Source organism: Phascolarctos cinereus, unplaced genomic scaffold (assembly GCF_003287225.1).
Source record: "Phascolarctos cinereus isolate Bilbo 61053 unplaced genomic scaffold, phaCin_HiC Scaffold_2;HRSCAF=192, whole genome shotgun sequence".
Lineage (NCBI taxonomy): Eukaryota > Metazoa > Chordata > Mammalia > Diprotodontia > Phascolarctidae > Phascolarctos > Phascolarctos cinereus.
The window spans coordinates 303,265,658-303,292,519 of NW_027555625.1; the positions used below are offsets into that span (position 1 = coordinate 303,265,658).

At 46.2% G+C, this 26,862-nt stretch overlaps 1 protein-coding gene across 6 annotated transcripts in view; it reads right to left on the bottom strand.

Moving 5' to 3' along the window:
• Positions 1–618: 618 nt before the first annotated feature.
• The window catches only part of DAB2IP (DAB2 interacting protein), a 160,048-nt gene continuing 133,804 nt past the window's right edge, over positions 619–26,862 (bottom strand). For 3 of the 6 annotated variants that reach the window (XM_020967535.2, XM_020967536.2, XM_020967537.2), the window contains exons 8-14: positions 23,405–23,606; positions 22,923–23,101; positions 20,106–20,988; positions 17,732–17,884; positions 13,598–13,794; positions 11,112–11,199; positions 6,872–7,436 (exon numbers count right to left, since the gene is read on the bottom strand). In XM_020967535.2, the coding sequence (XP_020823194.1) occupies positions 7,269–7,436; positions 11,112–11,199; positions 13,598–13,794; positions 17,732–17,884; positions 20,106–20,988; positions 22,923–23,101; positions 23,405–23,606 (1,870 nt within the window). In that variant the 3' untranslated portion in view covers positions 6,872–7,268. Of the gene's footprint in view, positions 4,101–6,871; positions 7,437–11,111; positions 11,200–13,597; positions 13,795–17,731; positions 17,885–20,105; positions 20,989–22,922; positions 23,102–23,404; positions 23,607–26,862 lie in introns of those variants that run through there. The other 3 variants (XM_078150152.1, XM_078150151.1, XM_020967538.2) reach the window with 3 other exon arrangements.

The following is a 26,862-nucleotide window of genomic DNA, read 5'->3' on the forward strand; positions in this document are numbered from 1 at the left end:
AGCCTGATACTGGATACAAAACAGTACTGGTGGTGACTGCATACATGACTTTGGCAAGCTGAAGTGGTGTATAAAGGAGGGAGCTGGATTAAATGATCTCTGTGATCACTTCCAACTCCAGATACTACATCTATATTTAACACAGGATAAAAAAAAGAACAAATCTTTTATGATCTTTTCAGGTAAAATGGAAAGGCTGATAGTGGAAGTGTTTATCAGAACATGAAGTTGGCTGAATTCTTGCGCCTTGGCTTCACTAGAGCCACAGGACAGGAGAGACTGGCGTATGATTGTCACAGGGTTTAGAGTTGGAAGGACAAGACGTAGGCCTAGAAAGGACTTAAAGGATCATCTAATCCAGCTTCCTCATTTTATAGATGTCTGGCCCAGACAGACAATGGGCCTTGCCCAACGTTCCACAAGTAGTAGAGCTGGAATCTGCACCCAAATCACTCAACTTCTAATTTGATGATTTTCCCGCTGTAACACACCAAACATTTTGTAAAAGGGGAAATTGGGGTATAGTAAAGGGAAGTTATTTCCTTCTTGTCACTAATGAGAGAGACAGAGAGACAGATAGAGGAGACAGAGTTCATCCAATCGACTGGAGAGTTCGGCTTAAAATAGCTAAATAAATCTTTAATATTTCTAATTGTAAATGTACATAAATTGCACAGCCACATGGAATTTCTGAACACCAACACCTTTCTCTGTACATTATTACATAGTTTAAAAGTCAAGACTGGAGAAACTCCAGGCAACAGTTCAACTTTTTGCTTTTTTTAAACTTTTTTTTTTCCTTTTCACATACTTACAAAATGGAGGTGAGCCTGTTTTCATTTTTCTTTATAAGAGTCTCTAGAAAACAGAGTGAGGCTGGGCTTCAGCAAATAGACAGAGGGAAGGAAAGAGGTATATCTTAGGAGTTGGTGAGATGCTCTGTGGGGATCTGGGGTTGTGTAGGGTGACAGCTTCACCATATCTTCTGAGAAGCTGGAGAAAGGTTGGTCATTCACAAGAAATTAGGCAGTTAGCTGAGAAGAAAAATTAAGCCCCTGTCCCCTTCAAATGACCTTGGAAAATGCAATGATTTCTTATTTATTTTTGGCTTATCAACAGCAGGTTCTGCAGGGATAATCTGTTCTTCATCTGAGCTCTGCAAAAACCACTGGTGGGGGGTGGGGAGGTGTTTGCAGCAGTTGGGTCCAACGGCTCTCATAGGACAGGGACCATTTATTTAGCTCTACCATGGCTGGTGGGAGAGAACATTTTGGGCTCTTCTGCCCTCCTCCTAGCTGAAGGTATTTGGTTCCTTGGGGATATTTTTTTGGTTAGGTGTGTTGCTAACCTCTGCCATGGCCCTAGGACCCTTCATGGAGCACATCGATGACTCACGGGGGAACAGCAGCATCCTATCCAACAGGTCTGGAAGAAGAGGTTGATTTCCCTGGGTGAGGTTCAGTTCCATTTGGCTTCCTCCAGCCCTACCCAAAACTGGCATACCAGCTTCTCTACATCTGATCTCCTGGAAGGGAGGATGAGTAGGAGCTCTTCAGATTAAGAGGACTCACCTGGGCCATGCCAGAAAGGCCTGGTAAGTCCAAGACTCTTAGGACCATGACTCCTGAGGAAACACTCCTGTGGGGATGGGGCCTGTGGCTGTGATTGTCGGTGCTATGTGTCAGCCCCTCAGATGGTGCCTTATCCTAAAAAGGCAAAAAGATGGCCCTTCACAGAGCAGATTGGGTCCACTCCTCCGGTTAAGCTCTCTCAGAACCAAATTAAAAAAAAAAAAGCTAGATCCTATTTTCAGCAATATTCTGATAACCTGGGGAAAATCTTTTTGTTCCAACCCCATAAATTACCAATCCTAGGAGTTTAGTGCTGGGATATCAGAGGTCATCTCTTCCAAACTCTTCATGTTATAGATGAAGAAACTGAGGTCTAGAGAAGAAACGTGACTTTCTCAGTCACACAGCTAGTTAAGGGGGCAGAGCTGGGATTCAAACTCAAGTTTCTTGATTCTAAATCTGGCACTTCCCACTATACCACAGCTGTCTCCAATCAACTCAAGCTTAGAAAAAAAAAATCCCAACCCTCCTACTGCTCCTCAACTCTGTTTTTTTTTTAAATGAAGGAAAACAAAAAATAAAATTCCAAGTCATTCTACAAGCAGCTGCCCAATCCTGTCTGCAAGGCAGCACCAGGCGCGAATCACTATATACAGCTGATAGTGAAATAGTTACATTACAATCAAACACCGAGAGAACATTTACAAAAAATGTTGTCAGACTTGCATTAAGATAAAAATCCGTGGACAGTCTGTACACTTTACAGTTTTTTGCACCAGATAAGGCTCTCGCCATAGAGAGCATGAGAATGAGCAAGCAGGTGACAAATGTTATATATAGTGGTCTTCAGTCCCTTGTTGACTTTCTCCCTGGCTGTAGGGACTTGGTCCCCAGTATTGCTATGAGACACACATTTCAGAAACAGAAACTCGGGAGGTGGGGGGGGGGGAAGATAAATCTTTTCTCTTTTTGAAAACAAAAGGAAAAAAAGAAATGGAGTGCTTATAAATATGAGCATGGAGGACCAGCCTATAATCGGTAACTAAATATTATGATGGGCAGGAAATTAAAAACAGAAGCCCCTGCCTAAGGGTGTCTGAGTTCTCCACATCTGGCATGGTTTCTCAGATGGATTGGTAGGGCCAAACTCAGTGGCTTGAGGTCCCCCTGTAGGATGAAGGGGGTAAGGAGGCAGTGAAGGGCAAGGACGGGGGAGAAGGATGCTATTCAACTTCCAATTCAATCAGCAACTCCCCTCTCCACGCAGGGCTGGATTTCTTCCCACGAAATTCACCCAAAGACTTTTGTTTGTTGCAGAGCCTCCTCCAACCCAGAATCTCCTGGGGAGTTGGGGGATGGGGAAGCACATCTCTACCTCTAATGCTTATTTCCGATCCTCTCATCTTCTAACTAGACTACCATCTATCACAGGATAAGTCTCTCTGGCCGTGACCAAAAATGAAATGGAATTAAATCAGTTTCATGTAAACATTCCCCCTAGGATCTCTGCTCCTTCCCCAAGCCACCATTTGGCAGAAATTTGTTGGTGGATTTGAGTCGTGAAGGAATTTGGAAATGGTAGTTTCTGCCTCTAATGGTCAAGAGTACCCTGTTATTCCTAACCTTCCTGCTGCATGGATTTTTAGTGGCCTTTCTGAGGGATGCTTTGTCTTGGTTTCAGGCCCTTCTCCAAAGCTAGCTGATTTAGCCAGCAGGGAGAATACTCAGAGCCTGCACCCTGCTCCACCACCTGAATTCTGATTTGGGAAAAGGGGGTGGTGGTCTGACCATGCCAGGAATAGGGAAATCAACTAAGCAAAAGGCATTTACAGCTGGGGGAAGGGGAAAAAAAGCAGAGATTTCTAGGGACCCAGCATGCCAGCCATAACTGGAATAATTGGGTTCCTGGGGAAAATTAAGTTGGAGGGAAGAGTTGAGGTTTTTCACCTTCTCTTTGGCTGGTCTCTTGGACCAGCCTCTGCGGGGATATGACAAGGAGAGACCTGGTCTGCAGCATGGACTTTGCGGGCACTGAGTTGGCACTGGCAACTTGGCTCCGGCTAGAGGCAGGACTCAGTGCTCCATCCCCACCCCCTCATTGGTGGGCCCATTAAATATGACTGCTCACTTGAGCCCCATAACATGGGTCAAAAAAAGATCTCTTCCCAACCCTGCCTCCAAAGAGCTGTCCTGGCTAGACCTTCTCTGACACAGGAGGGAAGGGGACAGCACCAGAAGGTCCTGACTTTGAACCACAACACACAAGAAAAGTAAAAACCAGAACAAAAAGCCAGTCCTGGCCCTGGACATGTGGGTCCCATGGGTCCAGGATGGGGTGGGGAGCAGGAGAAAGAGCACAGTCCGGACTGGCCAGCGGGCCGTGTGCACGAGGGGCCTGCCGGCTCCTTGCTGCTGTTCCTGTTGGGTGATCATGTTTAACATCCTTCAGGGCTCTTAATTCCCATGTAGTGCGTGCGCTCAATTTAAAGGGCCTGTATTCCAGAAAACGAGCTTTGTTTCTAATGCATACTGTGAAAGGAAAAAAAATTACAATTACCAATCTCCTCCTGGGCCTCTCCGGTACTATGATTGTTATTTACGTCATTAATTATTTCTCTTCTCCAGTTAGCTCATGGCTCACATACTCCCTGTAAGAACCTCTTAAATAAAGCTGGTGGGCAGAGGAATACTCTCTGGGACTCACTTGGACTTTCTCCAAGAAATACATTATGGCCCTTCATGTAGAACATTAAAAAGGAATACTACTTTCCCAGGGCTTGGAGACCCACTTTTGGGCTTCCTTATAGGATAGCCCAAACTCTGGAGTCAAGGGCACTTCTTCATAGATAGGGTTTAACAGGCAGAAGGAACCTTAAGAGATCAAAGTATCATAAGGGACCTCAGAGACCAACGATTCAACCTTTTCATTTTATAGACAAGGAAACTGAAGAGAAACTGTGACTTGCCCAAGGTCACCCAGTTAGGATTTGAACTCAGGTCATGGAGTCACAGATTTCGAGCTGGAAGGGGCTTTCAAGGTCATCTAGCTCCACCTCCTTATTTGATAGAAGAGATGAATAGGGCCAGAGACATTAAATTCCTTGCCCAAAGTTGCACAAATAGTTAAGTGGCTCTCGACTCCAGATTCTGTAATCTTTTCCCTACTCCATCTACTTCCTTTTCATCTGCCTCCAGGATACCATTCCAGGAACGCACATCACTGGAATAAAAGTGAAAAAGGGCCTCAGAGACCTAGTTCAACCCCTGCAGTTAATAGATGAAGAAGAGTCCCAGAGACAAGGAGGGATTTGCCCAAGGTTACAAGGATAACAAGTAGGAGAGCAAAGATTTTAGCCCAAGGACCTCTGACACTACTGTACTGTTTCCCAGGAAGCAGTTTTCCCTTTGTGGCTTTCAGGTCTTCACAAACTGGAATAAAATTTTTTCAAAGTGCTAAATTTCCTTGCATGGGGTCTATTTAACCAGCAGTAGGAGGGGAAAAAAGTCAGCAGGGATGGGAGGAAAACAGGACAGGAGATGAAATAAATCTTCTTTCTTTGTTCCCCTTGCCAAGAGTGTCTGAGCCAACTTTCCACCTTGGTTTACTATAGGTCAGTTAAATCAGCCTTGGCCTGAGAGGCCTTCACTGAACGCTGTACTCCACAGTGGATTCACAGGTTGACTAAAAAAAGGCTAACAATAGGTTATCATGGAAGCCTAGAACACTGGGTGGGGTCCAGAATCTGAGGAACTTGAGTTAGGGGGAATCAGAAGGGGTATGGGAGCATTCCCCCTTTCCCATTTGATTGGAAGGGACCAGTCACTTCCTTTACATGCTCTCTTCCACAGTTCTCCCTAGTAGTTGACCTTCATTATAGCCTCCTGGTATAATTAAAAAGAAAACAAAAACAAAAATCCAGTTGTTACTGGGGTAAGGACAAAATGTAATAGTCTCTGGCTGGGCCTTTCCCCCCTCTCCTCCCCTTCCATATTGCATGTGATAGATACTATGGTAACCTCTATCAAAGAGAAACCTTTGAAAGACTCCAAAGGGGGTATGGGTTGTCTCAGGAGGTCCTTATCACGAAAACTCTTCAAGTGGAGACTGGATGATGACTTAAGAAGGTGAAGAGAGGTTTAGAGATTAAATAAGATGATACGGAAGGTCCCTTCCAACTTTAGCACTCTTCTGGACTCTTTATGGGATGGCCAAAGGCCCAAGGAGGCCAAGGATCATCAAGCTTTGGACCAAAGGGTACCCAGAAGGGATCTTAGACATTTTTACATGGATTGGCAGAGGTGAGTGAGGGAGTAGGTTTGCCTACTGTGTATCTGTGCTCTTGGTATCTTGGAGCAAACTCAAAGAAATCATTAAGTGTCCTTGTGTGGGGTCTATGTGGAGACCAACTTTAAGGAGAGGGGAAAGAAAACAGGATGGAGACATGGGGAACAGGGCTAGAAATGAAGAACTCTATTTGCTACTTCCTTTTCAACTCAGTGGGAACCACAGAGGTAGATGCTCCACTGGGTGGGCAACTCCTGAGTATCCCCCTCTTACATGAAAGTACCAATTCCTCTGCAGAGGAAAGGAGTAAACTATCCCCCAAGCTTTTAAAAGCAGAGGGGGGAGGCTTAAGAGTTCTTCATTCTGGAAAAGAGAACTCGGGGTAGATGGGATGGGGTGGGGAAGCATAATTGTTGTCTCCAACAATCTGAAGACTTACCATGTGTAAGAGGGATTAGACTTACTTGGCCTGGCCCCAGAGGAAAGAACTAGGAATACTAGGGGGAAAGCTACAGAATGGCAGATTTGGGCTCACCAGAACTTTCTAACAATCAGAACTCTTCAGCAATGGAATGGATTGCCTCATTAAATAGTAATTTCCCTATCACTGGAGGTGTGCAAGCAGAGGATATGTGCTTACTTCTCAGGGATGTGGTAAAGGATATTCCTGTTCAGGTACGGGCTGGACGAGGTAGCGTCTGGGGTCCCTTCCAACTCTGCAATCCTATGGGGTAATCTTTTGTGAACTGTCTTCCATTTTAGGGCTACTCTGCCTAAAATAACTAGGACCCACCTTCTAAAACCAAAGCACTCTTCCCTGGGCAGTGTTAGAGCAATACTGATCTGAGGGAGGTGGGGTTGGAGTGAATCTTGATTTCTTTGCCCTCTCTCTCACTTACAGAAATTAACCCAAGCATTATCAGCCCCTGTGAGAATCTGGAGATTTGTCCAGCTCAAAAAGAAAAATGGAATTGGTTTAAACATTTACACATCAAAAGAAATCCACCAACAGTGACACTTTGCAGTTTGGTTTTCTGGTATTTTTTTTTCCAAATATAACATTTTTTTTTCCCTTAGGCCATACAACTCCCACATATGTCTTTTTTTTTCCACCTTCCCCCAAACACATGGGCTTTAGCTTCTTGGGGAGGGGAGAGGAGAGGAGAGGGAGGAGGCAGTGCCTTCTGCCCCCCAGTGCATCAGTCACACTCGCTGGCTCCTATCCCGGCCGGCCTGGTGTCTTGGGGGGAGGGAGGGGAGAGATGAACCATTCTCTGAAGTGGCTGTCGCTCCTGCTGCCCCCGGTGCATTGGGCTGGAGATCTTGGGGGTTTTATTTCTATATTTTACTTCTGTCTCCTCCTCCCCCCCAGCCCGGCGGCAGTGGCAGCGCTCCTCCTCCCTCCGGGTGAGTTAACAATTGCTGCTGTTTCTGAATTCGCCATTCTCTGTAATCTGCAATTTGGTTGGGTTTGTGGGGGAGATGCCGTTACGGGTCTGCATGCTGTACCTCTCTTTCAGCTGGGTCAGGGCGCTCATGAGGCGTGCGTTGGCTGCATCCAGTGAGGCAATGCGTTTTTCCTGTGAATGACAGAGTAGCCAAGAGAGGAATCACTGGGGAGGAGTGGGCTTAGAATACCGGCTCCTTCCCAATGTTCCCCAATATGGAATGGCTTTCAACTCAACAGGCCTATAGGTTTGTAAGTTGAACTCTTCGAACTCAACTTTTCCATCCCAGTGTTGGGGAGGTCAGGGAAAAGAAATGAAGTAGTCTGTTCACTCATTGTAGGGCATCTTTAAAACAAAACAACTTTAGACAACTCTAAAACTAAGCAGTCAATCTCACCCACTTTATAGATGAGGAAATCAAGGCACATAATGGGGGAGGGAGTTGCCCAAGGTCATATAGCTAGTGAATGGCAGAATTAGGCTTTGAACCTAGGTATTGATGAATTCAAATCTAATGTTCTTTCCATCAGTCTATGGTGCCATTCTCCTGTCTGACTACTCCTTCTCAGACTCCTTTGATGGCTCACCGCCTGTATTATGTCCCTTCACTATGAATATTCTCCAAGGCTCTATTCTGGATCTTCCTCTAACTGTATATTCTCTTGATGACCTCATCAGCACCTATGGATTTAATTACCATCTCTATGCAGATGGCTTCCCACATCTATATATCTAGCCCCAAGTTCTTCCCTAAATGTCAATCCTGCATCACCAGTGGTGTCCCACAATTACCTACTGGCCTTTGCAAACTAGATGTCCTGAAGACATCTCAAGCTCAACATCTTAAAACTGAACTCATTATCTTTCTTCCCTCTTCACAAAGGCACCACCATTCCCCCAGTGTCCCTGGCTGTAACCTCAGCATTATCATCTTCTCACTCTCTCTTAGGCCATATAGACAACCAGTTGCCAAATCTTGCTATTTCTTTCTTCACAATAATTCCTGAATCTAACTCCTTTTTTCCCACTCACACTGCCTTAGTTAAGGACCTTATTACCTCTCACCGAGATTATTGCAACAGCCTCCTGATTAGTCTACCTGCTTTGTCTCATCATTTCAGTCTATCCTCCACACTGCTGACAAAGTGATTTTCCTTATGTGAAAATCTATCCATATCACTCTCCAATTTAAGAAATTTTGGTGACTCTCTTTTGTTTCTAGGATAAAAAATAAATACCTCTTGTTTAGCTTTGAAAGGCCTTTACAACCTTCCCTTCTAACTTCACTGGCTGGCCCCTAAACTCCCCTTTGTGTATGTACTCTGTAACCTAGCCAAGACAGCCTCTTCTGTTCCTTCTGTATTATACTCCATTTCCCTTCTTGATGCCATTACACTGGCCATTCCACATGCCTGGAATGCCCTCCCTCTTTACTTCTGCTTCACTGAATCCCTCTCTTCTTTTGTGATTCAACTCACATGTCATCTTTCCTGATCCCTCCAAATACTAGGGACTTTCCTCCCAAACTACCTGGCATCTCCCAAACTATTCGGTATTTATTTAAATTTATTCTCTTAATATTTATTCTGTATATAGTGACAGATGTCTTTATTTTCTTCCCCATTAGAATGTAAGCTCCTTGACAGTAGGACCCACTAGGGCGGGTTGGAGCGAGTCCTGATTTCTTTGCCCTCTCTCTCACTTACAGAGGTTAGGATTGGGAGATTATCAGTTAGTTCATTCATTTTATCTCTATCCCAAGTGCCTAGCACAGTGCCTGCCACATAGTAGGTACTTAACAAATGCTTGCTAGTTGATTGTTTTACCTCACAATAATATTATCTAACTCAAATTTTGCTGTTTGATCTATGAGAATATCATGGAAGACTGTAAAATGCTTTCCTGAAATCAAGGTATCTATGGCATTCCTTGATCGAATACCCTAGCAAAAAAGTGAATAAGGATCTAGACTGTCATGATATGTTCTCAGTGAATCCATATTGACTCCGAATGGTCCCTATATTCCTTTCTAGCAAAGGATAACAAACCATATTGAATATACTTTCTGGGATCTGTGAATCAACACAGGGCTTAACAATAGCTCATCTTTAGATTCCTGATCCCTCCCTTGGTGGCTCTGAAATGACCCAAGTCCCCTTCCCCACTACCCTGGGATAGAATGTCTGAGCCAAGAAAGACACATTAATGTTCAGCAGCTAGGTGCTCTCTTATTTACTTAATAACTTGGGTCTGAGTCCTCTAATTTTAAGAAGTTTTTACTTCCAGTCAATCTATAACCTGCCACCAAGAAATGTTATGAATGCTTTCGAGTCACAGATAAAAACATTTTGAAGAGAAGGGGTTCACAGACAGAGCCCCTGAGACACTGCACTAGAGACTTCCCTATGGGTTGATGATTATCCATCCATTTATCACCACTCTTTGGATCCAGTCATTCAAACAGTTCTGAATTCACCTATCACTCAGTCCATACGTCTCTATACTCCCTCCTAAAGCTCCCTCCCCACCCCAAGCACATTTCTCTGATTACAGTTGCAATCTAGTCACTGGTTAAAAAAAAAATGAGATTACTCTGACATGACTTATTCTTGATAAACCCATGCTGGCTCCTAGTGATTACCCTTCCCATTACTAAGTTTTTAGAAACTATTTGTGAATAATGCAATCTAGAATGCTGCCCGGAAATTCACCAATCTATAGTTTAAAAAATCTCCCTCCCTCCCTCTCTTTCTCTCTAAAACTGGAACAACACATCTTAATAATAGTACTCACATTTATATTGTTCTTTATAAAGTACTTCATAGCAACTCATAAGGTAGACAGTGCAAATATATTTTTCCCCAATTTTAAAGATGAGGAAACCAAGTCCTACAAAGATGAAGTGATTTCTCCAAGGTCACACAGCTGGTCTCTTATAAGTTCTACATGCTAGGGCTTCTGATTATAGAACCAGTGGTTTTCTGTTTTTTTTTTCCTTCTCAATCCTCCTGTGCCATCTCTAATGCTACATCCTATACCTCTTATAAGATCTAGGCTTTTAAAATAAACAGTATCTTGCTGCATTTTAGTCATGAGGCCTATTCTAATAAATCACAATATTACCTGAGAGAGACTATATTTATCTCCTTGTGTTAAAATTTCAAATTCATTCTGGGAGTTGGTGGAGAGACATCTCAGGCCAGATCCGCTTTCCTGTTAGCTGCGCTTGAAAATCATGAGGTACGTCCTCTGTCTTTTCAACTCTGTGACAAAGGGGTTCTATCCTATCTCTTTCTATTGTAACATTCAGGTCTTTTCCTCCTCATCTCACATCAAGGGATAAGGGATAGTAGGCATGGCTAAATTCTTCAGTACTTCAAATGGCCATCCCAACCCTGCCATGCTAATGGCAGTTCAGAAAATCCCTTCCCTATCATTCTCACCTAGGCATTGGGGCATCATAACTCCAGAACTAAATCTTCATGACATTTTCTAATCCCACTTTGAGCGAGAATCTCCATTCCACCCTGGCCACCCCCTACCAGTTGCAGTGTTCTTGTTTCTGTAGACAAAGCAAGTACATGAGGAGAAAGTTTCCCTTCAGAGGACTTTCACAGTGCCTTCCCCAAGTGAGAACAAGTGCATCATCTCCCCGCATGGAAGCAGCTAGCACTGTTCCCAAAAACGTGTGGGTGGTAATAGGACAAGGACTAATGGGAGCTTATGCATGTGAACAAATGGAATTGTTCCCTCCCATCTGTGGGAAGTAACAAAGGAGAGATACTAATGGGGAAAACAGCTCCCAACCTGGGCATCAATAATCTTCTGCTTGGAGTCCACTGCTGCCTGCATCTCTGCGTGGTCCTTCTTTAATTCCTCCTCCACTGACATCAACCTAGAGAAAGAAAACAAGAGCGACACCCCATGACTGTGAGATCTTTCTGTCATTGACCATGCACGAGAGTACAAGGGTTTCCTCTAGAGAGGGAGCTTTGGTGAAAATCAGGCCTGACAGCTTTGTGAGTGAGGGCAGGCCTTTGGTTCCTGAGCAAGCTGAGACATAACAGAATTACACACTATCAGAACTTGAGGTGCTCACAGACCACGTCATAAGAGTTGAAAGGGTCCTTAGAACAGAGAAGGTCACACAGCTGGAAAGGCCCTTAGAATGGGGAATGTCACAGCTGGAAGGACCTTTGGACCAGAATATCTCAAATGGGAGGGATGGTAGAACACAGAATGTCAAAGCTAGGAGGTAGATTTTAGAATAAAGAATGTGTAGAAGCCAACTTTGCTCCAGTGCTTCCATTTTAGAAACTCTCCTTTTCATGAGGTTTGAAGTAAGGAAGCATGTATTCTAGTCGCCCTTCCCTTCTGTAATCTCAGGCTAAAACCTCCTGGGTCCAGGAAGATATTTTCTAACTGATGAAGACAGCATAATATAAACAACCTCTAGGTATTCCTTAATTACATGCTCTTGACTAAATAACTGTACGTGTTTTCTGACTAGCTATTTCAACTTAGACACTGGAGGAAAAAAAAAGTCAGGATGTAATAGGTCTCTTGAGTGATTTCACATATAGTAGTTTTTTGTTTGTATAGTCTATGTGTAGATAAGATATTTTGATCCTTTAAGAAGTGAGAGTCATTTCCTAAAGAAGTGCTATCTCTCATCTTGGCCAATTGTTTTTGTTTGTTTGTTACGCATTGTTATTTTTAAATAAAAGTTTTCCACAATCTTGCCTGCTAAAACCAAGAAAGTGATTTTTTCCCCACAATAGTTTTTAGAGATAGAAGCCATCATCTAGTCTAATCATTTCATTTTACAATAGAGTAAGCTGAAGCTCCTAGAAGGACAGTGACCAGTCACACATCCAGTAAGTGGGCCAGTTCTGACTCTCAGTCCAGTGCTCTTTCCACTATGCCAAGATGAAGAGAATGTGAGAGAGGACTCACTCCAGTGGCCAACAAACAAACTTTCATACACAATGGCCCAAATTCACCAATCCTACAACCACAAAACTTCCTCCTGGTTGCTACTGAGCTGAAGAGAAGCCAGGAGACCCTATAGCTTTCCTAGAGCTCCAATACTGAGTCCTCCTCCTCCCTGCATCAGCCTGGGCCAATCTCTGCCGCACAACACCAGAGCCTGTCGGGGGTCATCAGATGGTTGGCATCTGTCTGGCTGCCATGATCTCATTTGCCAATCTGTATTCTTGTTCCAATAATCACATATTGTTAGGTCTGCAAGACCCAGAACTCATGAAGTCCAAACTCTCATTTTACAAAGAAGGAAACTGAGGCCCAGTGAGAAGTTGACTTCCCCAAACTACACAAAAGGCTTCAGGCAGCAGAGCTGGGACTCAAGTTCAGGTCTTCTTCCTTGTCCAGAATTCTTTCCATTGCCCTCCTTTGGATTCCAAAATGACAAGGCTTTAAGGAGGACATCCGAAGCCTCAAAGGGATGCCCTCTCCTCTTTCCTCCTCCTCCTGAGTACCTGTGGTCTTGGTTGCTAGGTAGCACCTCCTTATTGCCCACTCAGCTAGGCATCTACACTGAGTCTTGGGCCTTAGGGTTACATCATAAGTTGGTGACTTTGAATGGCAGAGAAAGATAGAAAGATTGGGACAGAGGTTTATTCAACCTTTTGAACCAAAAATCTTAATGGTGTGAGTAGTACTGTCACTTATTTTCTTTTTTAATACTGTCACTCATGTTTTACTTTCTTAAGACTTCCCAAATGCTTTGCCATCTAATGTCTCATTTGATGCTCACAACACCCTGTTGGGAGAGACAGAGGAGGGACCATTACCCACATTTTACAGAAGGGGAAAGGGAGGCCCCAAAAGTTATTTGCTCAAGGTCATACAGGAAATCACATAGGTAGAGTCAGACCTAGGACAGAGGATTCTTGCTTCCCAGCCTGTGTTCTAATAAGCTTCCATTTCTAGAGCCCTTCCAAGATACAAAGCCCTTTCACAGCTCTTATCACATCTGACCCTCAAAAAGTAGGTACTTTGACAACCAATGTTTTAGCTGACCTTCGTGACCACCCTGAGAAAAGGGTAGTATAAGCATTATCAGTCTCATTTTACAGATAAAGAAACCAGGACCGAATGACCTGCCCACGGTCACATGGTGAACAGAAGTGGCAGAGCTGGATGTGACAACAGATCTTTTCTATCTTTTAGACTACGTCGTCATACTTCTCTACGCTCAAAGAAAGAGACAAAGCACGGGAATGAAGGAAGTTCAGTGCCACAGACATGGGAAAGGGCTCCGCCCAACTCACCGGCTGATGATGCCCTTCATCTGAATCTCCTTATCCTCCTGCTGCCTCCGTAACCTCTCCTCCCCCTCCTCCAGCCGGGCTTGGTACTCCAGCATCAGCTTCTGGGTTGTCTCCTCTTGGCACTTGAACCTGCTCTCATACTCTTCTAGCTTCTTGGCTGAGATACGCAGCTTGTCCTGTAGCACTACAATGTCCTGCTGGGACAGCCCGTGAGCAGGGACATGCATGCACATGCACGCACACGCAAGATAAACACAGAGCAGATTGGTTGTTAGCACGCTTCCTGCTTGAGATCTCACTGATACCTGGAGCATGAGCTCCCCCCATGAACCCAAGTGAATTGTTAGGCCTGGGCTCCTATCTATTCCTCTGCCAGACCATATGAGACTCCAGCCCAACCCAATGGCAAAAGCTGCTGTCTGAGGGAGAACACGCTTGGGTGATGGGGGATGTTTATGTAGAGAATATGAGCCTGAGATGTACAGCTCCTTGATTCCCACTTGTGTGTGTGTGTGTGTGTGTGTGTGTGTGTGTGTGTGTGTGTGTGTGTGTGTGTGTGTGTGTGTGTAGGGCTTGCGGGTAGGGGGAGGGCGTTGTCAGGCACAGACGTGCCTTCATCATGATGCTGAAGGAGATAATCCATCCAACTGAAAGGAGGCTGGCAGAGACAGAGAAGGGGCTAAAATGTAGGCAGGCAAGAGCATGAGTCACTAGGCAGACCCAGTCTGGGTGATCTAGAGTAGTGGATGAGTTCCATGAAGATCTGACTTTGAGAAAGGAAAAAAAAAACAAAGGAAAAAAAAAGAGAAAACCCAACAGCAAAAAAATCAGGCTGAGAAAGGAGAGAAGCAGCAATGGTGCTCTGGGCATGAAACAAGCAGGAGAGGCAGCACCTGAAGCAGACGAGAGTAAGGCAGCAGAGATGGAATGGATCCAATGACCAGTATCACTTAGCAAGGAGGAGCCAGGAGATCCCTCGAGCCCCTCCCCTCCCCATCCCCAGTGGAGTCCTCCAAGGGTCAGTTCCTTTCAAGGGAGATACAGGGACACTATAGTGGCTGAGTACCACATCGAATCTTCCTTCTGACACCAGCCTTCCCACTAAGAGACTGGGGCGAGAAGGATTTTTCACTGTGTATACACATCATTATGACATTTGAAATACCAGGGGTGGGAGGTGGGAGATATAATCAGGAATTCCCAGAGAAGCCAACAACAGGCCACAACTGAGAAGCCCTTTCAGGTATGTTGGTTTTCTTTAGGCCAAGAGTTTCTAACCTGGCCTCTATGAACTTGCTTTTTAAATATTTTGATAACTATATTTCAGTAAAATTTGTCTCCTTTGTAACTGTCACGTATTTTTTATTTTATGCCTTCAGAAACATCATTGTGAGAAGGGGTTCACAGACGTCACTACATTGCCAAAGGGGTCTGTGACACAAACATTAAGACTTTAGGGCCTTATAGTCTCTCCAACAAGATGGTAACCCCAGGCCCTCAACAACCCTCCTCAGAGGAAGGCTGGTTGATATAAAGCAATAGGACGTGAGGTGATGAGTGAGAAGAGCTAGTCTGCTGAAGGACCTCTCAGGGCCCAAGATAAAAGGAATGCCCTGACCGAAGCATACACAGAACTGTGATACCCATCATCATAGTTCTGGGAATGGACGTGTTGGGCCACAGTCAGAACTCCTCCAGTTTGGGCAGAGTCCTGTGGAAACTATACAGAGATGAGGAAGGAATCGTTTTCTTTTAAGATCATAGGATTGAGATCTAGAAAGACACCTCAGACCAGCCTAATTTTACAGCTAGGGAAATTGAGAACCAGAGAAATTGTGACAATCCCAAAGTTACGCAATCAGTGACAGAAGGATTTGAACCCAGGTCTTCTTTCCACTGCACCACATAGCTCTCAAACATCCATGCCCGGGGTCTGGCAAAGAAAAGTTTTGTCAGCTGGTTGCTAGCACCCTCATGCCTACAGGCAAGAAAGTATACTGGGAAAAGTATCTACTCTTTTAGGCTATACAAGATGATCTGGAAGAAAAGACTACCTGCAGACCAGGTCCCAAGAAGAGCATCTAGGACCAGGGAGATGCAGAGAACTCATTCAGTCAATCACAGGAGGGTAAGTCCCCTCCCAGGTACAGATGGGAGATTATGCCTCTAGAAGGGGAATTCAGAGGGTGGGGATTCCTCACCTAATACAAACACAGGATCCAGATCTAAAAGAGACACTAGGAACTCTTATAATCCGACTCCCTCGTATAGCTGAGGAACATGATGTCCAAAGTTAAGTGACTTGCCCAAGATGGCACTGGGAGCAAATTGAAGATGCAGGATTTGAGCCCAGGTCTTTTGATCCCAAGTCATTTGCCTCTTTCTCAACTAGCACAATCATAAAATAATGGGGGACTGCTAATATTATCTACTGATACCAGTGGCCAATGTGATGAGAAGGTAATGGGAAGCATTATGGGGATAAAGAACTAGGGTGAAAGGAGGAGGAAAGGGGGTTGGCTATCAAACTTGAGTCTCCCTAAAAGTTGGCCTCCTTCTTTTTCTCTACTGCTCAAGACAGAGCTCTGATCACAGGCTGAGCTCCATCAGTCAGTACCAGAGCTAGGACGCCACTGCACCTCAGCAGAGGCCACTCATTACCTCCGATGGAACTTAGGCTTCTCTAATGAAGCCCAGCCCTGCCTCACAGAAACAAGCAATGGAGGCCAGGAGGACTGCAGCACCCACTCAAGGGGAGAAAGAACTGAAAATCCTCAGGGACGAAGAGCCCAAAAGGGTCTAAAGTCTGTCCTCTGACCCTAAACACCTGGTTACCCACAACTAGCACAAAATGATAGAGTGTTAGAGCTCAAAGTGTTCTCAGAAATTATCTGGGCATCTACGTGGTGCAGTGGAGAGAGTGCCAGGCCTAGAGTCAGAAAGACTGGCATTCCTGAGTTCAGATCTGGCCTTACTTACTAGCTGTGTGACCTGAACAAGTCACTTGACTCTGTTTGCCTCAGTTTCCTCATCTATAAAAGGAGCCAGAGAAGGAAATGGCAAACTGTTCTAGTATCTTTGCCAAGGAAACCCCAAGTGGAGTCATGGAGAGCTGGGCACGAATGAAGAACAATTAAACTGAAGCTTCCCACGTGACATATGAGGAAACTTGAGGTTCAGAAAACTTGATTAGCCCAAGGTCATGGATTATCAGATTTTGAACTAGAAAGGAACCTGAGAGATCATCTAGCCCAATCCCTTTATTTTATTGATGAGGCCTGCACAGGATAAAAGCCCTGATCAAGACCACTGAGGCAGCAGGGGCAGAAATGGAATCCAGAACTTCCAAGCCTGCTGTTGCTCCCACCACCCCATGGTCTTTTCCAGAAGATTCCACAAGTGTTTTCTGCATCCTAATTGTTCAGAAGGATGTGATACCAACAAAGCTCAACATAACTCTTAGAACAGCAATTGGGGAAAAGGATTTGGTTAAGTGTGTGGGGTACAAGTAGGGGGAAGAAATTTCCCCATTTCCAAAAGCACTATGGGAGAAGTGCCCATATTAATTCAGCACAACACTGAGCACTTTTCATTCACCTGCCTCTGGTGAACTCGGGATCCCCAGTCTCTGCAGGGTCCTAATACAGGGCCAGAACCAAGGCTGTCTTAAGCCCTAGGGATATTAGAGGGGCCAATCAAAGCAAAACATTTCCTAAGGAGTAGAAGTGGCAGGACAAAGGCAAAGGGGCCTGTGGCCACAACACCATAGGATTGAGAGGGACTTTAGAGAGTCTCTCAGATAAGGGAAGTTCATAAGGCACCAAGATCACACAGCTAGGTTTGCAATCCAGGACTCCTTCCACCACATCCTGCTGCCTCAACGGGTGTGTGACTGTAGTAATCCTTGTAAGTCATTAAGGAAAGAGATAAAGCAAAGATGGATGGGGCCGGCCGCAGGATAGGACAAGTCTGAGTAGAACTACTCCCTGGGTCACCCAACTGCACTGTACCCACTCCCCCTTTCCAGTCCCTCCTCCCCCGCCCCATTATGGCAGGGTCACCACACACCAGGCCCCTGAGCTCTGCAAGGCTAGCTCCCAGTCATGGAAATGCCAGGGACCAGTCTCAGGTTACCTTTTCAGCTTGGCTGAGTTCCTCCTTACTCCTTAGCTTATCCCTGTGTTTTGGGTCTGGGTCAAAGCTCTCATCTTCTAAAAACTGCATGTTCATATTCAATAGCCAAGCGGCTGTGCGGTCCAGTGCATTAGGGTTCACAGGTGAAGGGGCCTCAATGAGACATATAGCCAGAACCAGAGAAATAAATGGCAAGAACCAGAGGGGCATGGGACCTGAGTGGAGGGGTAAGGAGGGCTGAGGTTAAGGTAAGGGGATAGGATGGGGGGACTGAGGTAGAAAAGGGCTGAGAGAGGAAAATACTGAGGAAGAGGAGGGAGACAGATGAAGGAAGAGAGTAAGGGTCAGAGACTTAAGAGAAAGCTCAAGAGTGAGAAAGAATATGAGAGGAAGAAGAGGAAGAAGAAGAGGAAGAGGAAGAAGAGGAGGAAGGGGGGGGCTAAGACAAACACAGAGAGGCAAAAAGAGGGTGTGAGAGAAGGACAAAAAGAAGAACAGGGGCCAAGGAAAGATAAACCAAGAAGAATTGAAATAGAAAAAGAAGGTCAGAGAGAGGTGGACAGAGAAAGAGGGGGGAAGGGCTCAGACACACAAAGACAGAAAGGGGAAGAGAGAGAAGGGCTGAGACAGAAGCACAGAGGAATTAAAAGACAGGAAGAGAGAAATACACATAAAGAGAAGAATGGAGAGAAAGATAGGAACACAGTGATAGAAAGATCGAGTGACTAATAGAAAAAGAGGAAGCATCAAAGAGAACCAAAGATAGAGAGAAGGGAAGAAATGAGAAGAAGAAGGAAGGAGAAGAACTGAATGTTTTCTTCTGACAAAGTTTAAACATTTGAATGCTTCATCTTTTTACAGTGGAAGACACTGCTGTGGCAGCCAGCTCCTCCACACCACCCCATTGGAAGAATGGTCTCTAGTGGGGGGGAAGTGGTTTGTACTGGACCTTCCCTGCTCTCCTGCCCCCTGGCCACCATGAGCGAGGGTTCTGAAAGCCTAGGGTGAAGTGTGATGCCAACTGGGCCAACAGGGTTTGTATACACAACTTTGTATGCACATGGTCTAACCACTGTACTAGCTAGCCTAGAGAACTGTGCCTAAGACAAAGTGGAAGGGTGACCTCCAAGTGGGAAATGTAAGGTCATCACAAGTTCAGAAGGACCAGGTCCATAGAATCATTGAGTATTAGAGTCAGAGAGGGCCTTAGAGATCATCTAGTCTAACTCACTTCACAGAAAGGCCACTGAGGCTCAGAAAGGGGAATTTACTTGCTCAAGGTTACACAGCAAGTCAGTTGCAGTGCCAGGACTCAAACCTCTGGTCTTCTGACTCGTCATCCAAGTTTCTTTCCACTAAACCATACTGTCTTGGTTTTTTGGTCAGGGATCTCATTCAAAGCCTTAGGACCACCATGGTAGGACAGCAGGATTATCAAACCACCTAGTTTAAGGGCAATGTGGCAATACCCTGTCCCATGTAGTTGGCAAGACTTAGGACATTTAGCTAAGCCTCCCCACATAGGGACAGTATGGTCTAATGGGCAGAGTTCCAACCCTGGAGTCAAGAGACCTGGGCTTGAATCATGGCTCTGATATTGCTTTGTGACCCTGGGAAAGTTAACCTTATTGAGCCTCACTTTTCCAAGCTATAAAATGAAAATAATATTTGTACTACTTCTTTCTCACAAGGACGTGACAAAGAAAGTGCTCTACAAAGCACCTGAGAAATGTGAGTCATTATTGTTATTCAATGGCTATGCTAGTCATAGGACCTCTATCCTGGTACCCCGACCCCAGCTTGTCATTTCCCACTGGCTTCTTGGGGGACTGTCATTGCTCTTGATGGAGGGGTTGAAGCCCCAAGGACCAAGAGGTAGGTACTGTCTTAGGACGAGGAATACTCAAGTCAAAAAGTTTTCCCTGAGTTAGAAAGCCTATGCTAGCAAACCAAGGATGGTCAGACACGACCAGTGAGAGACACTCCCTGACCATCTTAACATTTTGAAGGAGCCCACATGTAAGCCTGCAGCCCACTCCCTGCTGGTGAAATGAGGTCCGACTGGGCACTGGCTAGAGCATGGGATGATGGTTCTGGGTATGGAAGTTCAAGGCAGACTTGAGGATGTGGACGTGAAATGATGAGAAGTAATAAAAATAAAAAGCAGAATAACCACTCTTCCTGTGCAGGGGGAGTAGAAGGGGAACTATGTCTTCCAAAACCCAGTTTTAGGACCGCTCCCCTCCCCAGGAAGTAGCACAGTGGAGGTCCCCTTATGGACCTGACCTCGGGAATTAGATCGGGAAGCTTCTGAGTCATTAAGGTGTGCTGGTTCCTAGGGCCAGGCCGGCTCCCAGATCTCACAAGGACTGACCTGTTTGTGCATGGTACGCTGCTTCATCTCAGGGCTATCCCCCTTGGAGGAGGATGACTGCTGCCTGAGCCGGGCTCCACTGCCCGGCCAGTCAGGGGAGGAGGACATCATGCTCCCACTTGATGGCCTGGGGTACTGCATGGTGTTCAGGAGGGAAGGCGGCGTCCGGCCCCGAGTGACAGGAGGAGGAGGGGGAGGCGGCGGCTGGTCTATCCGCCGCTGGGGGCCGGCACTGTTCTGCCGCGGCACAGCAGACTGTCCACCCTTTTCCGTCAGCGACATCTGCCGCCTTGCCAGCTCCCCAGGGCGCCGGGCCAAGTCCTCCGCGGCAGCACTCCCAAAGCCACCCCCACTATGTTTGCTGGCTGCCAGCTCCTCACTGTTGCTGTGAGAGCTCAGCGAGCTGTGGCATTCAGAGCCTGAGTCCCCTAAGCCCCGGGGCGAGAGGGGCAGGCCAGCAGCCATCTGATACACGGGGTTCTGGAAAGAAAGTGGCGCCAGCAGCTGGGGCCGGCCTGGTGCACCCTCAGAGCTGGGTGTGGTGGGTGTCTGTCCTGCCCGCCGCACTGTGGCCATGCCTGCCAGGCTGTTCTGGGCTGTCCGGGCTGTCCATACACCCTGTAGCTGCCCTGTAGATGACTGGCTGTCATTGAGAGGGTCTGAGGCCCCTGGTGTGCTGGTGCCCCCATCCAACATCCGACTGTCCTGCAGGTCCACCATGGAGAGGCTTTTGCTGCCGTTAGACATCTGGACATCGGGCTCATTGGCCTCCGAGTAGCTCGAGCTCCGGGCAGGGGAGGGTTGGACCCCAGAGGACCTTGTGACAAAAAACAAGTCCTTGTTTTCAGGGGTTGGAGATGGTAACCGTGTGAAATCTATCAGACTGCAGGGAAGAAAAGCACACACAGGGGAAGGGGTGGGGAGGGAAGGAGAAGAAGAAGAATCATAAATGCTATGCAAAAGCGCAAAATAAACAGAATAAATCAATCCAGGGAAGAACAAGCAGGAAGATTATTGTTGGGGAAGAGCAAAACAGCCAGGGAGGCATGGGTTAGGTTTGGGGAGGGGGTGGGGGAAGATCTGTGGGGCTCATGGTGGGCGAGGCAGAAAGGAGGAGGGAGGGAGGGAGTCATGGCACTGGAGGATTTACAGCTGGAAGGGACCCTACATCTCATCTAGTCTAACCTCCTTTTTAAATATATGGATCAGATGAGAAAACTGAGACCCAGGAAGGCTAGAACCCCTCATTGTCAGAGTCCAAATCAAGAGCTGTTTTCACTCTGTCAGGCTGCCTCCTTGTTCTTGCAGACCTGGGTGTGGGACCAAGAGGACAGATGTGTTTCATGCTGGGGAAGGGCTCCACTTGCACATAATCTAACTGGCCTTCTGAATGTCCCTCTCTAATACTGGGTATTGTAAAAATGACAGTGGAAGAGCTGGTTAGTGTGCTGTTCTCCTTTCTCATTCTTTATCAGGATATTAACTAAAGCACAGAATGCAGATCAGAGCAGACTCCCCCCCTGAAGAGGGAAAGGAGAAACCCAGCAAATCCCAGCCAGAAGTGGGCACAGGGAGATAGGTGGGCCCTAAGGGACAAAATTCTCCCATCTTTCTCTCCAGCAGCCAGGAAGAGTATAGCATCAAACTCATCTACTCCTAAGAACAGTTGACACAGACACCAGTGAATCCTTGGAAGCATGAGGAGAAAAGAAGAGAGAGAGGAGCTAGTGTGTGCTCAGCAGGAAAGAAGAAAGTATGGGAATGATTCTGTGCACAGCCAACTATACAGAGGAGACACACCTACCTACTCCCATACCTCTGCCCAAATGGCCTCAAAATCCACTGCTAGAGATTAATTGCTTGGGGCTAACAGATCCCAGTCTGACAATTCTCTTGTAAAATAAAAATGCCTCTGGGAGAGGGTAGCAGGGTGAGGAGTTTATCAGTGACTAATACACTTTAGAGCCTTATTAGTAATTAACACTTCTGTACAAGAGATCTGGTCAGAGCAATCCCCAGGGCACGGCACTAATGCAGGGAGAGATCTACGGGCTAATTTTAAACTGGAACAACACCCCAGAAAAACAGGCTTCAGGGGAGTAGTAGGGTACCACTGAGTGGGGAATGAATAGGGTGCCCTAAATAATGAGAGTGTCAGTGTGTTTGAGTGTTTGTGTGTGTGTGTGTGTGTGTGTGTGTGTGCATGTATGTGTGTGTGTTTGTGTGTGTCAAAAGCAGTATCTTTGTAGGGTAAACATATCAGTCATAGATGTGGGGGCTCTCTGAAATGACTTTATCAAAATCTCCTTGTCCAGGAGTTCTACCAAATGCTGAGCCCCAGTCTCAGGTGACCCAAGGAAAGAAAGGAAAACAGTCTAGTTCAGGGAGGGTTGGTGACTGCAGTAGAGACACACAGCAGGGGCTGAAATGGATTATTGATGTTCTACTTAATCCATCAACAAGCATTTATTAAGCACCTCGTAGGCACCAGGCACTGCGTTAACTGCTTCCTAAAGCCATCCAGGAAGGGGTCCAGAAAAATCAAAGCTTTAAGGGACCTTAAGAGATGTTTCAGCTCAATCCCCTCATTTTGTAGATGAAAAAACTGAGGTTCAAAAGTGATTTGAACCAAGTTATATGAATATAGAATACAGACCCCAGGTCATCTGACTCCAGACGTGGTACCCTTTTCAGGCTTTCTCCTTAAGCACAGAGCAGAAGAAGACCCCATGTGGGTCTGAGGCTGGATCTGGTCTTCCTCCCACCATCCCTTTTGGTCCCAGTCTTGCCACTCAACTTATGTGCCAAGGCTCTTACCCAGACAGATCATTCTCAATCACCATCTTCTGCAGCCCCGCAGAGATGCTGCCCCCTGTACTCGGGGTAGAGGCTGCATGCTCAGCTGTCACTGACAACTGCACGCTGGCTGGATTGTTCAGGGCTGTGTTGACGTCCCTCAGGATCCGAGGCAGAGGCCCGAGCTTGGTGACCGTACTCTGCAGAGAGACGGTGAGACGCAGATATTACCTGCTGAGGAATGGACACAAAGAAGAGAGGGGCTCCCTGGGTCTTATCTGGTAGCCTTCCCCTTTCTCTTTTCACCATAGTGGACTTCAGGGATCTGCTGTTCTCTTCTGTTTTAACATGCTACATAGAAAAATCCTATCCAGCTCTAACAGTCTCTGATTGAAAGTGTCTTCTGCTTCTAATGTTCTGCATTCTCTGACATTATAAGGCTCTTTTTTGATCTTTTTCTTCCTCCTCCTCCTCCTCCCCCTTCCCACTCAGCCCTGTGGTACCTGCTCGAACTGAGAAATGACCTCCCAGAGCAGGGAATGCAAAGTGGAGAGTTCCCGCCCCAAGTCGATATAGCCCTCGAAGCCGGCTGTGTTTGAGATGGTCTCTGGGTTAGAGATCTCCAACAGGAACCGCTGCATGTTTGTCCACTCGTGTTCCAGAAACTGATTCATGAAGGACATGTATTCCTCCTTGCTGCCAAACCTGGCAAAACAGGGGTAGCATGAGCCCCTTCTGGGAGCCAAGCTAGGCTCAACCTCACATCAAGAGGCTGTATCTTGCCCTGCTTGGGGCCCGTCCTGTTAACATCCCATCCCAAAGACTGCATGGGAAGGAAAGGGACTGAAGCTGAACCCTAATTTGTTGCAATACACTCTTTCTCAACTTGGAAGTTTGTCCATGAAGTCAGTGCTATAATGGGAAGGGTGCTGGACGTGGAAGCAGGAGTCTCAGGTTTGAGTCTTGCCTTGGACCCTCATTAGCCCTGTGACCAAGAGCAAGCCGAGGCACTGTACCTCTCTAATCCTCTACTGCCCCTTCTGTCAAATGGGGATGACAATGATCCCAGTGTCACAGGGTAGCTGTGCGTTACGGGGATGTAAGCTCTTACAGAAAGAACCCCATTTCCTCTGATGCCTTAGTGTCCCCACTTCTGAGCCATCTAGATGCAGGGGAAGAGGCTATTTCAGGTGATGCTTTTGGAAGGCTCTATGGAGGAAGAAGCTTGTCGCCAAGCTGCAGGGTGAGGAAGTTTTTGGCTGCAATAACTCTTAAAAAAAAACAAAACAAAACCAACAACAACCACCATCTGCTATGTTACAGAAGGGCTACAAGTTGAGTCGGCAGAGGGAGTATTCAAATCAATAAAATTAAATAAACTTGCAGTATTATGTTACTATATTATGATGCCTGAACCTCATCACCCCCTTCTTTTTCTTCCTTCTTCTATAGGAATCCCATTTGGAAAGAACAGAAGGAACTTAATAGTGACCTGAAGCAATGGCTGTCTCTTTTTGGGAAGAAGGAAGGCTAAGGAACAAGAATTTATTAAGTGCCTACTATGTTACAGGCACTGTTCTAAGTGCTTTACAAATATGATCTCATATGACCCTCAACTTTACATTTGAGGAAACTGAGGCAGACTTGCCCAGGGTCACACAACTAGTATGTGAAACCAGATTTGACCTCAGGTCCGTCTCACTGCAGGTCCAGGGGGTTTATGCACTGTGACCTGTGACCAAGGCACATCAACTCACAACTGCTTATTTGTCCCTGGCTGGTCTCCTCCTGCTCCCTAAATGTGGGTCCAAGCCATCGTTCCTTGCAATTGGTTGCTATACAAACTCACCACAATACCAGTTAGTCTTAACCAAATGTGATCAAGAAGATAAAACTGAGAAGCAGTTTGATATTATCTGCTACTTTGAAATAGTCAACGTTGGGAAGAGGGGGTGGAGGGAAAAAGAGCACTGGACTTGGGGTCAGGAGACTTTGGTTTAAATCCCTGGCAAGTCATTTACTGGCAGCCTGACCCTGGACAAATCACTTTCCCCCTGTAGGCCTCAGTCTCCTCCTCTGCATGATGAGAGAGTTGGAATAGATAATCTCTAAGCTCACCTTCACTTCTTGGTCCTATGGCCTCCAAGTATCCACGGTTTGGACTCATCCGCAACACTGTTCCTTTCTAATATCATTGCTAATTAAGCATTGGCTTATGAGTGAATATGGGGAAATGTATTCAGCTAGCATGCATGAATGACCTCTTGGGCAGGTCCCAAAGAAACAGACCCATTCTCTCCCTTCTCGCCACACCACCGTGGGCCCTGGTATTACACCGGCAGAAGCCACCCTAAGTCCTGTCAAAGTGTCTCACGGTTCAGGGCCTTGCTTTACTCATTCCTCCTGATGACCTCATGAGGCATCGTAGCCAGCACACACAGAGGGGAGAGCCAGATAAGCCCTCAAGGGCACGCTCTGGCATTCTGGGAGGGGCAGGGAGTGCAATGGAGTTGGGCTCCAAAGGTTCTTGGAGCTGTACTTCCTTCCATTGTCACTTTAGGAAACTTTGGAGACCAGGCCGAGCCTAAGAGCCATGAATCAGAAGAACACGTCTGGGCTGTGAGGGGCAGCCCTTTCAGTGACTTGTATTTTCCCACTATTTTCCCAGTGGAGTGTTGGAGAGAACAATGCCTAACAGGACAATCACTCTGGGGCTCCTCCAAATAGGACGCTGCTCTTCCATCTTACAGAGGGTCTGGACTGGGCCTAGACTTTCTAAATAGACAATGTCCATAGCCCGTCTGCAAAGCCGAGACAGAAAGGAAACAGAAGCACTGGATTTGAAGCCAAAAGAAATGGAGACCTCATGTGACTGTTGCCATACACGATCTGTGTGACCTTGGATAAGTCACTTCCTCCTCACTAGGCCGTAATTTTCTCCTCAGTAAAATGATGATAATAATTCCTGCCATGACTCCCTCACAGGGTTTTTCTAAGGCTCACAGACGACACAAGAGACATAAAATTTTGTCAAAATGGGAGCTATGATTGCTGATCTCCTTGCTGTCTCTAAAACATACATATTAAGCTCATTCGTATCTTGTTTCAGGCAGCTCTCCAGGATCACACGACTTGAGATGCCCTCTCCACAGATCTAGCTCTTTCTCTCCCTGGAAGTTAGGGCTCATCTCCTCCATGAAGCCTTCCCTGACTACTCCAGGCCATGGCCATCACCGCGACTGAACTGCTGTAACACCTGCTGACTATAACGCCCAACCACCACTTAGCCAACACTGCGATTTATGATCATTAAGAGTAAATGCTCTTATTTCCAAAGTTCGTTCAAGTTTACACGGTTCTTTCTTCCCAGCAATCACCATGGGCTGAGTCCTGAGCAGATGTCCTTGAAGACACCGATCCCCCTCAGACTCATGGAGGAGAAAGTGAAACTCAGAAGGGGTTTGCAAGATTATAGAGTTTCTAAGTGACTGAGTTAGGACACAAAGACCACGATGAGGTAGTGAGGAAGCCATTCTGTAACTATCACACGCTACAGAAAATTTAGTGGTTACTGATTGCCAAGAGATTTAGTCTCATTTTCCCCTCTGAAAAATGATGATAGCAATGGTTGCACTCTTGACCTCCCAAGATACAGTATGGACAGGAGAGGAGAGGATGGGAGAGGACAGTACAAGACAAACTGGACAGGATAGGAACTGGACCAGTGATTTCATTGGTATGAGGAACTCCTGGATGAGAAAACTCTCTCAAATCCAGCTGCACATACTTATCTAAGCTGTGTGACCCTGGGCAAGGCACTTAACCTCTGTCTGTCTCAGTTTCCGCAATTGTCATATGGGTATAATAATAGTAAATCCTAGCACAGTGCTAAGTAGGTGTTCCTTCCCTTTTTCCTCCTTTCCTCCCCACTTAAAGAGTTGCTTAGGGCATGGAAGGTAAC